This window comes from Boleophthalmus pectinirostris, unplaced genomic scaffold (genome assembly GCF_026225935.1).
Source record: "Boleophthalmus pectinirostris isolate CB_2022bp ecotype Guang Dong unplaced genomic scaffold, ASM2622593v1 HiC_scaffold_6, whole genome shotgun sequence".
Classification (NCBI taxonomy): domain Eukaryota; kingdom Metazoa; phylum Chordata; class Actinopteri; order Gobiiformes; family Gobiidae; genus Boleophthalmus; species Boleophthalmus pectinirostris.
Window position 1 is genome coordinate 28,399,713 of NW_026571447.1, and position 16,275 is coordinate 28,415,987.

Below are 16,275 nucleotides of genomic sequence, written 5' to 3' on the forward strand. Positions count from 1 at the left end.
AAACTATAGGAAAGGTGGGTGCTTGCCTAAGGACACAACAACAGGTCCCACTAGAGCCACTGTTGCCCCAGTGTGATGCCTGGTATTCCGAGTGGTTTCCCATCCAAGTTCTAACCAGGCCCAACCTTCTGAGATCAGAGGAGAGCAGGCATTCATAGGGTGGTAAATATTATTTGATTAGATTAGATCATATCTGAGGACACAGATATGTAGAATAATATAAATATTCAATAAAATATAAATAATACCACATTACATAAAATGGACTTTGAAAACACTGGAGTGCAGAGTAAATAACAAGATCTTTTGTTAAATCCATCCGTTTTTGCAATGAATTATTTCACACTCTTGAAAGCTATATTTTACTTCCAAGCTTATTAAATGTTCATTATTTAGTAGTGTTGATGACCCTTGACCTCTCTGTTTCTATATCTGCCCCCTTGTTGCTCTCTCTTCCCATCACTCTTTGCTCAGCCATGTTGGGCAGTGGCACTCACTCACTCCCATTGACAGATTACTTTCCTAATGGAATTTAATTATTTATCCCTTCCTCCGGCGATTTAGCCAGGAAAAGACCGGCAGCCGCAGCACGAGAGGAGGCCGGGGGAGGAGAACGGGACAGACGCGCTCCGCTCACACGGATAAACACAAGGAGGACAGGCAGGCTAGGGACCAGAGCTAACTACTGTACATCAGGAAAACCAAAGCTTAAAATGGCTACGCTGAAAACACAACTATTCACTCACATTTCTCTGTAGCTAGCTGTAGTGTCATCTACTTTGTCAGAAATTCATATCACTATTTTCTTGTAACATCGATGACATTCACAGTCTTATGACGATTCACACCCTATTGGAAGCAACGCCACAATCTGTTGTTTATCAGAAAGACTATTATTGCCTTTGCCAGTGAACAAAATTCACGTACTACGAAAATCTGTGCATCATTCGTTCATTGTTTTTCAAAATAAACCCAAAAATAAGAAAATGAAAAAACAACTATTTTCTTCATTATTTGTCTCCAAAACCAAACTGAAAAAATGGATAACGATTCATTTTTTCAGTTTTCGATTTTGTGTTAAAATGAATAATGGAAAAAAGGGATAACCGTTGTTTCCCGTTTCATCCAGTTTTGACCCTTATGGACTGAACCAGGACTGATCCCAGGACTGATCCCAAGAGGACTAAACCAGGACTGAACTAGGACTGATCCAATGAGTGAACCAGGAGGACTGAACCAGGACTGAACTAGGACTAAACCAGGACTAAACCAGGACTAAATCAAGACTAAACCAGGACTGAACTAGGACTAAAACAGGATTAAACCAGGACTAAACCAGGACTGACTGACCAGGACAGGACTAAAACCAGGACTGAACTAGGACTAAACCAGGACTAAAGACTAAACCAGGACTGACTAGGACTAAACAGACAGGACTAAACCAGGACTCAGGACTGAAAACCAGGACTGAACCAGGACTGAAACCAGGACTGAACCAGGAATAAACCAGGACTGAACTAGGACTAAACCAGGACTAAACCAGGACTAAATCAAGACTAAACCAGGACTGAACTAGGACTAAAACAGGATTAAACCAGGACTAAACCAGGACTGATCTCAGGACAAATCGCATGACTGAACCAGGACTGAACTAGGACTAAAAAAGGACTAAAACAGGACTAAACCAGGGCTAAACCAGAATTGAACCAGGACTGAGTGTTGGGACGGGCCCAGAGGTTCGCCCACTTAGACTGTCAGGTGACCACAGGCGAAAGGACCGGTTCTCCCTCTCTCTCACACAAGTCCAAGATTTGTCCTGGTTTAGAGCTGGTTTAGAGCTGGTTTAGTCCTGGTTCAGTCCTGGTTAGGCCCGTACCCATTTGTATCTGAACAAAACATGTCTTGCCCCAGTACCGATATGTTATATAAGCAGCTCTTGGGGTCAAAATAAGTCAGCTCTGTCCTATCGGCATCTAACTATCAAGCGTTTCATTTTACGAATAGCAGGAAGTGCACGGGTTGCATGCTAGTTGTCAGCGTTAATGCAGAGTTGTGACTAATTAGGATATGTGTAATCCTTAAGGTAAGTGAGGAATAACTTTGGACTACTGCAAATCATTTTTAAGACAGTAAAAATCAGGTAGAGTGCCTTTAGTACAAAATACGAGAAAACAGTGAACTCAGCGTGTAACGTGTCTCTATGTCCTGTAACAATGAAAATCAAAACTTCATCATTTCCACACTGCCACTTGTATCGAGGCATTTGATCAGAGGATGAGGACCGCGCCGGCAGAGAAGTAAATAGAACTAAATCTGGTGCGCTCTGGGGCTGCTCTGTGAAGTGTGAAAACAACTTTAGACAGTCTCCTCTCTCTCTCTCTTTACAATTCCTTGGCTCCTTATTTGCACAAAACTATTCACAAACAACTTTACACTTCTATTTTGGCTACTAGCTTTATTTGATGTGACAGTGACTAACCGGAGATGTTTGCGAAGAGTGAGGAGAGACATTCGGCCAATAATAAGCCCTTTTTTATAGCGCAGGAATACAACTTTTGACTTTTATGGACTTTTTTATGGACTTTTATGGCTTAAAAGTTGTAAAGTGTCCTGGTATTTTGCAGTTCAATGCTTAGTTTCCATCTTTCATTGTAAACATAAGAGCTAAACTCCTCTGTATCAGATTATAGTACATGCATTTGTGGGCACACCTCAGTCTCTCTCTTTAAGTCTTTTTCTCAGTCTCTCTTCTTCCCTCTCTCACTGGGGAACCTAATTAAGCTTGGCTGTTCTTTGATGTTGTCGCCTTGGCAACAGTCACCATGACAAGGCTGGGACTGCTCTCCTCTCTCTCTCTCTCTCTCTTTCTCCCTTTCTCTTTTTCTCTCTCTCTCTTTCTAACTCCCCTCACTCTCTTACAGTTTTCTTCAATCTCTCTTCACCTTTCTGTATTTATCCCACTTTTTGTTCTCTCTTCCCTTTCCTGCTCGCTCTCTCTCTCTCCGCTCCTTCTATTCTCTCCTCACCCTTTCCACCCTTTACTCCTCTTTACCTAACCCCACACTCTCTCTTCCTCCTCCTCTCCCTCACTCATTCATTTCTCTATACTCTGTCTCTCTTTTTCTGTCTCCTTTCACTCTTTGCCCCCTCTCTCTCTCCTCTTACTATTTCTCTCCCTCCTTCTCCCTTCTTCCCTTCTCTCTTTCCCTCTCCGACCACCCCTCTCTATCTCCCTCTTTCATTCTTCTAGTCTGTCGTTCTCTATCTGTTACTCTTTCTCCCTCTCTCCTCTTTTTCTCTCACCCCTTCCCGCTCTGTCCCTTCTCTCACTCCTTTCTTCTCTGCTTTCCCTCTCTTACTTCTCCTCCCTCCTTCCCTCCTGTCCCCTTCCTCCCTCCCTCTCTACCACTCCTCCCCTTCCCTTCTCTGCATCCCTCCCTCTCTTTCTTCCTTTGCTCTGTCCCTCCATCCCTCTCACTCCGTCTCCTTCCCTACATCACTCCCTCCTTTCTGCCTGTCCCTTCATCCTTTTCTCTCTCTGACTCTCTCTCACTCTTATTCTCTCTCTTATCTCTCTCTCTTTTTTAATGTTATGATGATTGTTTATGTTTTGACTTGTTCATATTGTGATTTGAATGTATTTCTTATTTTGTAAAGCAGTTTGAATTACTTTGTGTACAAATTGTGCTATACAAATAAACTTGATTTCCTCCTTCCTCTCTTTCACTTTTCTTCCTTTACTCACCCGCTCACTCTCACTCTTCCTCCTTCTTTCTCTCTCCGTCTTTCTCCCTCACTGGTTCAGTCCTTACACAAACACATTTCTCACTGTTTGACATCATTAAGACTTTGCCGAGTGTTTGACCGTGGTTCAAACGCAGCGTCACGCAGGTGCACTCAGGCGCCTCAGACACGTGTCCTTCCTGTATCAGATAAACCCAAATGATGATCAAAGGTTCATAGGTTACTCATGACGCCAAACAGATGGAGATAAAGAGTGCAGCTGTCAGCCTTGTTTTCTTTGACTGCACATCACGCCGGTTTCTTTTCTTAAATAAATGTTTGTGCTGGTTAATAGGCCCTCAACATGAATCATGGGTAAAGAGAAGAGTTAGAGCGTCTGATAAAGCAACTGATGTTTAGTGAGTCTCTATGGGACCATAACCAGTATTAAGTGTATTGGAGTATTAAAGAAGACATGATGCATTGGTTTATTTTAGTACTGAACTATAACACACACCATTATTTTACATTTTGTTAATTGTTAAGTTCCATATTGATTAGGGATGCACTGAATATTCGGCCGAATATTGCAAAATAAGCCACATTCAACTTGGTGGAGTGAGTTAAAAGTAAGGCTGAATAGTGGCGTGTGACGCAATCAAACAACGTGCAGTGACTCAATGATCTGGCGCCTTCTTTAAAATGTCGGCAGTGTGGAAATATATAAGCACACACTTATTGACATTTACTTGAGCCTTCTGTTTACATTATTATTATTATCTACTGTTAGTCAGGCTGGGGCCACCTAGTGCCTCTGCTCAGTTTAATTTTTTTCCAGCAACTAGGTCAGGAATCAAAACAAAATAGATAGTTTGCAAAAACCCCGGAAGTGCAAGTTCTGGCACAAGCCAATCAGTCATATAAGAGTCATATATTCAGTGTCAAGTGTCAACGATTCCCGAGATCGAGGATTTAAAGCCGGAATAAAGAGAATGTTTGGTGAATTTCATCAAGGGGAAAGACGTTATTCCCCTTCTTCCTACGGGGTTTGGGAAAAGTTTATACCAGTTAGCCTCGTTAGCGGCGCATTACATATGTCACAACTAAATAGCGATTGGTTAAATGATAAAAAGTACCTGCCTACGGTCGAGCGAATGAAATATAAGGCTGCGAGGTCAGACGGTTTGTACGAAGTGAAACGAAGTAAAACTGGCTGATGAATCAGGCTAATCTACTGTGGCTAAACAACCACAAGAACCAAAAGGACAATAATTCATTTGCTGTGGGTTTATCCACTTTATTGCACCTAAGTTTTTTTGGAATTGTTTTGTTTGAAAGCCTGGCCTAATATTAATGAAAAACTTACTGGAAAGACTACTGGAATATTTTTAAATAATTTTAAATAAACACTTACTTTCTTTTAAAAACATGTCTAAAATGAATTCTAGGCTATTTCTGCAATTAAAAAAAATATTTAAAAAAATAGTGAAAAACTTAACAACCACACTTGATATTCAGTTTCGGTATTCGGTCAAGTGTTTAATTTTTATTCGGTTTCAGGCAGAAATTTTCATTTTGGAGCTAAAAAACCCTAATATTGTTCTCCTCTTCATCAGTCCCTTTCTCCTTCCTCCTCCTAACCTGCCTCTCTTTCTCACTCCTCTCTTTTCTATCTCTCCTCACCCTTTTTCCCCACCCTGTTTCTCCCTTCCTAGAAGCAGGTCCAATGATTTTCTGTTCAAAACTACAGAACTTTATTGTGCCGTTTTACTGTAGTAAGCAGTGACTTTTTATTATTTATACTATAACATTGTCATGTTTTATTGTCAATGAATACAGTGGATGGAAATAGGGGGTAGGTGACAACAGGAATTTTCTGAGCATTCAAATTCGAAATGTGGCACTGACTGAGGACTATACAGACACAAGATTATCAGGATGGAATAGTCTGATGTTATTCTTTACGTCTATTCTAATGTGTAGACCAATTAACTGTAGATTACTCATTTTGCCCCATGATAATTGATCTGTGTTTCCCCAAATCTCTGCACAGTTAAGCTGGACATTAAGGAGCAATTTGATTTTATACTTTTTATAGTGAAGATGTCCACAGTTTTCACTGTATATATTCATAATATATCGTGTTTTTGGTTACGCAGTTCTGGGACTCTGCAGACTCTCCCTCGCTCTCTTTCTTGCCTCTAGTCACTCTTAGGAATGTTTCATAGCATGCATATAAAATTATTTTGGAGTACACTTAGATTTCAGCCTCATTCCAGCAGATTACACACAGTGGGAAATGTTGCATTACTCAATGCCTTCATCTTCCTGATATTTCTAAAGTTGTGCACTTCCTCTGCTTTTCATTCATGTGTTCTCAGTCCTCCACCCCCTCGCTCAGCTCCAGCCCTGTTCCTGTCAGCGCAGACTGTAGACGGCCTTCTGTAATCAAACCAGATCTAACCTCTAACTACAGCTCATAATGTGATTAACAGTCACAACAGTAATGAACATGCGTGTGCTGCGAGGGAGAGGGGGCTGCAGTTACACAAACATGAGACCTGTTCACAGCACACTGCGTTTGTAGAGGATGTTGTGAGTGTGATAATTAGTTGTGGATTTTGCTAAAGAAGTAGCACTCTGGATGATGTGTTTCCTGTAGAGTTGTGTTTTCTGAAAATAAGCCCACTTTCTCTGAATAGGCTGAATACGTGACTGATTACATGGAGATGTTTTACATTTTGTCAGACAGACTTAAGCTGAAATCGGCCTGATTCCTTCAAACATCAGCTCACTCATCTGACGGATGAGTGGACTATGTCAGTGGAGCGTGAATAGGAAACTTTCAATTCCATTAAAACTCTTTTCTGCCCCTGCAGCTGTTTGTCATCGACAACGGGGCGGACGACTGGCGCATCGCCATGACGATGGAGCGGGTGCTGCTCATCGCTCTGGAGCTGCTGGTGTCTGCGGTGCACCCGGTGCCCGGGGACTTTAAGTTCCAGTGGAGGGCACGGCTGGCCTTCTCCTACGCTCCGTCCCAGGCCGAGGCAGACCTGGACATGGTGCTTAGCGTGCCCATGTTCCTGCGGCTCTACCTCATCGCCAGAGTCATGCTCCTGCACAGCAAACTGTTCACCGACGCCTCGTCCAGGAGTATAGGAGCCCTCAACAAGGTCTGTGCAACACTCAGAAACAAGTCTGTGCACACTCCACACAGCTTAAGTTTACAGAGGAAGAGTTATGTGTATGTACTCATAACAGCTTAAGAGAGAAGGAGGTCTGTGGCTCTGATGTAGAGGTCAGACACTTTCAGAATCAAATCTATGTCTTTGATCCTTGGCCTTATTTATATATTTTTATATTTTTCCATCTCAGTCTTTTTCATTGTAACTTCTTTCTTTTCATCAGCACTTCAAATCCCCTTTCTTTCCCTGTGTTATTACAGTGCATACAGACTTAGACGTAAGCCATGGTGCAGCGCTCATAACACAATATGAGACGGGAGCGTGAAATGGGAACAAGATAATGCAAAAGTCAAATGGGCCATGAAAAGAACCAAACAGAATGAGATTTCCACACGAGTGCTGAGGAATGTGAACATGACATACATTAAATGATTGGCATGTGCGCGTGTGCATGTAAGCTCCGCCGTGTTGAAGAATAGGTTGCCTTCACTTTTCAGAATTTGATTACTTCAGGTGAGGGCAGTGGCCTATATAACTAATCTATGTTTTTTGAAAGAAATCTCCAAACTCATGATTGATTCAGAAAGTGGCCCTATTTGTATATTTCTTGCAGTGAATCTCCCCTAGAGTTATACAGATCCCTGACCTCAATCTGAAATTGTGACATAATCAAGTTCTGGGATGTGAACACAACGTATTAGAGCAAAAGACTTTGACAGCAGAGTGTAGAGAGCAGCACTAGAGGGTTTATCTGTGGTGACGTGACACTATACTCTGACCCTGAGGTGACACATGTGACAAGGGGAGGTGTTGGAGGTGTTGTTATTGCTGAAGTTGGAACAGGACAACTCATTTATCAGCTCTTAACCCTTCAAGGACCTGCCCCTGTGCGCTCAGATCCATACCGTTTATATTGCACCACTTATTCACAAATGAACATCGCTGACTACACTGCAATAGGCCAATTACTTCAAGACTGAGGCAGGAGTCAGAGGGCGAGTCCCCATCTCCCATTACAGTCAAGAGTCTGTAAGTGCAATCAAAAGCTGGAGACGATGGGAATCTAATGGGAAATGCAATTAATTTTTGCTCATTATTTTATATAGTATGTGCTTCCGGAGTTTTCTGTCCCATTTTGCTCTCCAGACCTGCTGCATCTGTAGGTGTCATTGGCTCTGTCCTTTGTCCAGCCAGATAAACACACAAACACTTGACTTCTTTTTCTGTTTGTTTTAAAACCTTGAAAAATAACTGGAGCATTTTTTCTAGGAAGCTTAAGATTTATAAAAAGTCCTTAAAATGGTGCCTATAACTGGACACTGAAACCCAGCGATATCCAAGCCTGTAAGTAAGTAAAGATGGTTGTGTCAGGCGTCCAAAATAAAAAGCAGAGCCAATTGGTGTTGTTTTTTGCACAGTTAGCCCTTGTTGCCCTAGTTTGTGGTCCTTTATTTTCTAATAATAAGATCTCTCAGGGCAGTCACCGTGCACCTCCTTCTCCTTTGAGTTTTAGGCCAAACCCAGACAGAGACATAGGTTTGTTTATTTCAGTGACCCATGGGAAACAAGCAAGTCATACATTTAATACTTGCTGACTCCTGCATTAAGGGTCAAGTTTCTGAGCTCAAAAACCCAACTGTTTTCTGATATTAAGAGGATTAAGGGGATTGTGGACATGAAATCCCAAGGTATGTTGTCTTTTAGCACAACAAGAACATAAATTTAATCACTTTTGATTTCTCTTTTTGTAGAAATGTATTGTAGCAAGTGTTTGTCCACTTTTCTGAAGGTTGGTGGTTGGTTTGAATTTTAGGTTAGATTAGGTTGCTTTATTCTTCTTGCTCTTAACATAAATATCATTGGGTTGGAGTTAAATAACTATTTACTTTCCTCCCACTCCTTTTCGGACACAAAAATCTGCATGACATTTGTATTATATCTATGTATTTACATTTTCTGTGCATGTTCTGTGCTGTCCGAATAAACATTCATTCATTCATTCATTGTTGCACTAGCACAGGTTGTCGGTGCAATTCCAGCTCCCACAGATGAATGTAGTCGTATATATTTGGGCAAAACACTTAACCCACCTTTGCCTCAGTGTTGGCGTACATTGTTGTATGCAGACATTAGGTGTGTGTGAATGGGTGAGTGGTTTTTTGATGTGCCTTGAAAGTGGAAAAGCGCTGTATAAAAATGTGACCACTGATACATATTGTGAGACTAAAATTCATTAAAATCACAATAGGCCTGCAGCATTGTATTCAGATTAGGAGATCATCACTGGGTCACCTCGCTATTCTAACACATTGTTGTTTTTGCAGGTTCATTTTAACACACGCTTTGTAATGAAAACGCTCATGACTATCTGCCCTGGGACGGTGCTGCTGGTCTTTAGCATCTCCCTGTGGATCATCGCAGCCTGGACCGTGCGAGTGTGTGAAAGGTGGGTCACCATTCTCCATTCACGCGATATGACAAAGAAATGTTTCAATATTTATTCCTCATAATGATCAATAACATTTTTTTATTTTGATTCAGTCTTATTAAACAAATAAACAGTGCTTTCACTATTAAGGCCTTTTAAAACAACAAAAAATCTGAACTCTGCTCCACATGCTTTTACTGACAGGATTGGTTGTGGTTTTCTTAAAATGACTCAGACTTATCATTGACGATTAGAGATGATTGAATCTCAGTCTTGATTAAAATTTGATAATTGCGCAGCCGTACTGTAAACCTTCGAGCCCTGGTAAGCAGTAACCTCCAAGAGCTGTCATGGAAATTTGCCCTCCAAGAGCACGATGCCATAAAACTATTAGCATCTCGTGTTGACACATTTTGATACTAAGAAAAAAGGTTTGATTGTTGATAACACAAAATTTGAACAGTTGCTATAGCAATTAACAATAGTATTTTTTTTTCCATGTTGTCTTATACTAGTTCTGATTAGGGTTGGGCATGATTAATCAGCTAATCAATAATGTAAAAAATGTAGTCGATCACGTTCATATTTAATTGACGAACTGAATGTAGGTTGCTGTGTGTAGCGTAAGGAGACGAGGCTGCATCTGACAACGCAAACACTGGAGTTGGGGCCTCAGTCCCATGTTTTGGCTCTGACACCTCCTTGTTGATCATTCAGTGAGTGTGTTTATGGCACATCAGTGTCCCGGGTATGACTGGGTTTTTCGAGTGTTCCGGTTCCGTCATGGTGCATGTAAACGCAGTATCCTGGTTACTGTACCATAAAGTTGAGTGCACATGCGTCCAAAAGACAAATACTTTTCTTGTCTTATTTGTCTTTTCATCACAACAGTAGCCAAAATAAATAAAGTGACCAACATAAATAAAGTGAGTGAAAACCTGTGCACGTCATGAACATGAACCATCTCCAAAGCGACATAAACACAGAACAGACTCACCATCAGCATTATCAACACCCCTCTGTCCCAAAAAGAACACTCATATTCCACTGAGTCCTGTCCTTTAGTCCAACAGAAGCTGAACCGCATCAGTGCACAAGGAAAGAGCTGTTTTTTTTTCAGTGCTTGTAGTTTATTCAAATTAACTATGTGGTTTTAAGTTTCGTTTTTTGTAAGACGTAAACAAATGTGCCAGAGCTGCATTAAACACTTTATATTATCAAACGGGCTGATGTGGCTCTATAGTCGTTATGGTTTATATGTTGTAAATTTGAGTTTATTTATGCAGATTAGTAGTAGTAATAATAATGATGATAATTTTCATATAAAAACATTAATGATGAATCAAAAATCAAGTGTTAAGTCTCCCTACAAATAAATTTAATCAAATGCCCATCCCTAGTTCTGATATAGAGCAAGACTATCCTAAAACTATTCAGGAAAGGTCTGTTTATGCCTTATTAATTTTTTCACTGTTTAATTTGTAACTATCTTCAGTAGCCTATTAGGTTTAATATCAATTAGTATGTGGCTATCGATTTTTTGTCTACCCTAATAGAATTAGTGAAGTATTTATAGAAGATTTTGTAAATAGGATGTAATAATAGCATGTAATTATCCAGTAACTTGTAGCTCCTGGTTCTGTGCTTCTGTTTATGTCTGTGGGACACACCACAAATAAACCAGACTGGGCCGTAATGGGACAATGAATTCAATAGAGAAATTAAATTGATTTGGCAGGAAATATAATCTGAGACATGTGTGCAATGTAATAGAGGTTTAGACTATGGTTTATGAGGCTTTTCAACAGTTGGATCATTAAGTTGGTCCAGACAGTGGAGTTAATTACTTCATTTGGTTTGTATTCATTAGTATACAACAAAGGCATATAGTATAAATAGGTGGTAGGTGCTTAATGAGCTCTTTGCTTCTGCATGCTCCTTTTGGGTATTGTTACTTGTGGTTTCTGGTAAAATGATGCTTCAGTGTTGCTTTTTAAGATGAAAATAAATGAAGTAATGCATATTCTAGTGAAATGGAGACACTTTTGGAGCGATTTGCCGATATGTTTGGAGCTCAACCGTGACAGACCACTAAAAGGTTCCAGATGAATTTCCAAGTGATTTTCTGATACTTTCCAAAAAATAAGTATTAAAAGTTTGAGAATCATAATTTAATTTATAATGTCTATCTTAAACACAAGACATTTAGACAAATTGTAGGTGTTCAATCTGTTTTCTGGACTAAACATAGCCTCTGTTATACCTTTAAACTCATAATACTTTGAAGTATACGAAAATTCTATGGGCAAAATGAATAGGAAATTCACTTCCTGCAACCTCGCCAGACTTCAAAGCAGGCAGGACTGTTAAGCTCCATAGCTGTGCTACAATAACAAGTTTTGAATTGCTTTATGTACCGAAAACAATAACCCTAAAACAGCATCTTACCAGTAATGCCTTTTCCCGATGAACCTTGTCATAAATAAAATATGAGCTGCATAAAATAAACAATCAAATACTTAAGCAGGTAATAAGTATCCACTGTAAGTCATAGGTATATACATTATTCTTGTGTTCAAATGTTTACGTTCTACAAGGAGAAGTACAAATACTGAGCCGAAAAATATGATTCAATTTCTCATTTATTGAACGTTAAGTCAATATAGTACTTATGTGTGAAACAGTGAGTATGTTTTCGTAGAAAGGTATAATGTGTCCAGGGCGGAGAAGCTTGGACTTTTTTACATCCAGGATAGTGGATGTAAAATTAGTTCACTCTAGGGACTTTAACCTGAGTAACTGAGTGCCCTTACATACAGTGCAGGACTGAACTAAAACTCTCATCAATTGTTAATACACAGGATATGAATGTTAAATAAGAGCAGGTCAACAAAATGTCATCCACACATATATGCCTGTCATGATAAATCAAGGTTCAGAAAACACTGTCTCCATGGAGATGTCACTGCTTGGCTTAAAATGTTACACACTATGGCTTTTAACGTACTTAGAGTAGGGTTGTTTCGCCATCTAATTGTGTTCATGGAAATAAATAAGTTCAATGCCATACTGTGGAACATTCGAGGCAAAGAAATAGCATCGCCATGGAAACAAGCAGGTGTTGGGAACTTCACCAGAAACTGCAAGGTGCACCTGTAATACCACTGACACAATAACCCTAAAGCACGATGATAAAATGTTCCCCACGAGAACGAGCACTTCCAATTTATCAGACAAAAGCTCAATATAGAAATACATCTTGGTGCGGGTTTATCATATGATGCTACAGACAAAAGGAACCTCGAGGAGAAATTGGTAAATGTCGTCTGTTTAATAATCTTGATTAAAAGTCTCACTGGCCAGCTGCTGGTAATCCGCTCTCTGATCTGCATCCAGGCGCCATTGGCATTTCTTTTATAGACTGCTTCAGAAAATGTATAATCCTTTCATTAAATAGCAAAATGACTCAAAGCTTGTCATTTTAGAATAGCAAAACACACACAGCGCTGTCTGTACAAATCACAGACATGTGTTACACTCAAATAAAAAACTGAAGGTTTTAGTATCTTCAGAACCTCACCACTATAGTAACTCTAAGAATCAAAAAACATTTACCCGAACCTTTTCATTAGTCAAAAACATAAAATTATAAACAACCTGATAACCTGCGGAGTCTTTACTGGTGAATATATTTATCATGCTATATTAGGAGAACACTTTTTTGTATTCAAAGTTTTTTGCAACTAAGATTTTTATTCATTTTAACTAACTAACTTTAAATTCTATGCTGTAACAACCCCGTAACAAACTCCACTGTTATTGTAGCCTACATAAATAACTATAAAAATATAATTAGGAAATTATTTTTTTATTATTATCATTTCAGAATACTAAAAGAGATTTGTTCAGAATGTCAGGGTTTCTCTGTATTCACAAAAATCTGAGAGATATGTTACATTCAGTAATACAGTGAAAATGTTTTAAAGAGATAACTTCTTTTGAGAGGCTCATGTGATTAGTTGCTATGGTAACTCTATTGTGCAGGAGGCGGAGAGGACGGTGGAGCAGTTAAATGTTTTGTGTGACACTGTAATGGTATTGTTTTATGAGGCTCTGAGTGAATGCTGTGGGTTGCAGGTATCATGATGCCCAGGATGTGACCAGTAATTTCCTGGGGGCCATGTGGCTTATCTCCATCACCTTCTTGTCCATTGGCTACGGCGACATGGTGCCTCACACCTACTGTGGCAAAGGAGTGTGTCTGCTCACTGGAATCATGGTCAGTACAAGTTTGTCTTTCTCTGTGTGTTCTAGTGTTGTAACAATTTTACGATTTTTCAAATTTAAACTCAAGTTTTGATATTATGAACAATATTCTCAATACTCTATATCAATTTCAGAATTTCAGTTCCATAATGATATATTTTTCTAGTTTGTGAATATAAATTGTGATAAATCAGGATAGTATAGTTGTTTTGTAGTCTTAGAAAAGTTAAATAATTGTTTTTAGTATACCGGCTTAAATATAATTTCGATACCAGTTTTAGATTTGCAGTTATGCTAAAGAGGTGGCTGTAGGCTGTCATAATCATCATAATATAGCAAATTACATTATATCTGTAGGTAGCAGAGGTGGGTGACTTGCGAGTCGTGACTTGGACTTGAGTCAGACTTGAGTCACTATTTTTAGGACTTGAGACTTGACTTGATAAATAAAGGTCAGTGACTTGGGACTTGACTTGGCTTGAGCCCTGTGACTTGAGAAGACTTGATGCTTCTCCTAAAAAAAATATGTTTTTAGAAAATACTTTTCTCTTTTCAGTTGTTAAATGCAGTGCTTAATTTTACAGAAACAAACTGGAACATGTCCCTCCCACATCTTTGTTTCTTACTTTGGGTGTAATTGAAGTACTGAGAGATGGTATCCTCAAATGTACTACAGTAATATACAGTACAATACAGTACAACAGAGGGAAGTACATAGAACATGAGCCTTCCATTTCAGTTCAGACTATATGACAAAATAACGGTTATTTAGCACTTTTAAATCTTAATTCTTTCTGTTCTGACTGTAATGATTCACACTAAAATCTTGTCAAGACATTTAAAAAGGAAAAATTTGCATTTCTTCAACTCTTATATAAATACTTATATATAAATATACCATGACTTTTTAAGTACAATTTTGTTTAAAAGTCATATAAATTGCAAAAATCTAAACTGTAGTTGGTGCTTTTTTGGTTTAAAGACTTGAAATGACATGAAGCTCAAAGGAGACGACTTGGACTTGACTTGGTCTTATGGGCCAGTGACTCGAGACTCGACTTAGATTTGCCTGTCTTTGACTTGGGACTCAACTCCGACTTGAGGTCAAAGACTCAAGACTTACTTGAGACTTGCAAAACAATGACTTGGTCTCACCTCTGGTATGTAATATAATACTTTTGCAAAAATTAAAAGTTACAGGACAGTTCTGTGCAAAGGTGAGCCCACTTACCACAAGAATGCATGTTTTTTGAGGGGTTTTAAAAAATACATGTACTGTAATTGGAAAAAAAAGCTATAGCCACTAGAGTATTTATGTAATTTATGAGCATTGTTACCACTTAATTAATGGGCCTTTCTATACATGTTACTATATTCGGTTATCAGCCACAACAGCAAGAAAAAAACTGTAATCTGCAACCAAAAAAAAACACACACACATGGGAGCATTTGTATCTGCCCTCACCTCATTCAAAGGTCGACAGATTAGAGCAGCGTGTATTTGCGCCAGAGAAATAGTGGCATTTGGGTAATTTGGGCAACCCTCCCTGAATTAGCCTGCATCTGTGCTGTGTGTTTTGGACGTGTAGGCGAGCTAACAGGAGCTAACAGGAGCCGTGTGTTATTCCCTTGTCTGTTCTGATTGCATAATGAAGGTCCCACTTTCCCCTGTGCCATGTCCTCCCACTCTCTGCTCCTTTCTCTCCTTTTCTCTCTCTCTTTCTATCTGTCTATCTTGACTCTTCCCTCTCGCTTTTTCTCCTTCTCTACATGTCTCGCCATCTACTTCTCTTTTCTCTCTGACTCTCTTCCGGTTCTTCACTTCTCTGTACTTAAACTCACCCGCTCTTTCTCTCATTCACTTTTCTCTTTTCACTCTCCTGCCCTCTCTTTCTGTCACTTTCTCCTTCACTGTCCTTCACCTCTCTCTCTGTCCTTCAAATCTCCCCTTTGCTTTCTTTCTCTCTCTCTTTCACTCCTCTTCCCACTCATTCTCATCCCCTCTCTCTCATATGCTTTCTCTCTCTCCTTCTCCTTCTCTTTTTTCTTCTATCATCCCCTCTCTGTCTGACCATCTTATCTTCGCCTTAGGCCATGTGTTTATTTCTTAGTCCGTGTGTTAGTATCACTGGGAGAGCCATTGACAGCTCCTCCATTTGCTTCACTTCACAGGTATCCCGCGCTCCACAAACTCGCCCACCAATACTTACATGACTTTGTTCTGCGCTCGCTCCGTGGCTTTCATCTTGTCACATCTTGTTACTGTCTCTGTGCTGTGGAAGTCCAGACCCCAAGGTTTCATCATCCTCCTCATTGCAGCCAATCATAGTGACTGACAATAAAAGCAGTTTAAGATTTTGAATATATCAATACACTATGGGCATTTATTCTAATTATTACATAACGTTTATTATATTTAGATCAGAAGATGCAAAGGGCGTCGTAGTACACATTTTATAAGGCAAGACTAGTTGAGTTGCTCATGTTTAATGTATTAATGTATTAATGTATTAATGTATTGGCAAGGACAATGCAAGACACTTACTTGGCAAGTTGACTGTTGTAATGCCTACAGCAGGGATCTCCAACTTTTTTCCTCAGGTGAGCTACCTTTTACAAAACAAAAATTCTAGAGAGCTGCTCATTTCAGCGGCCACAGAAAATAAAGTA

At 39.5% G+C, this 16,275-nt stretch overlaps 1 protein-coding gene across 2 annotated transcripts in view; it reads left to right on the forward strand.

Moving 5' to 3' along the window:
* Positions 1–16,275, forward strand: part of kcnn3 (potassium intermediate/small conductance calcium-activated channel, subfamily N, member 3) — a 114,206-nt gene that overhangs the window by 52,026 nt on the left and 45,905 nt on the right. For both annotated transcript variants that reach the window (XM_020928057.2, XM_055164114.1), the window contains exons 4-6: positions 6,603–6,899; positions 9,236–9,357; positions 13,477–13,618. In XM_020928057.2, coding sequence (XP_020783716.2) covers positions 6,603–6,899; positions 9,236–9,357; positions 13,477–13,618 — 561 coding nt within the window. The remainder of the gene's footprint in view (positions 1–6,602; positions 6,900–9,235; positions 9,358–13,476; positions 13,619–16,275) is intronic.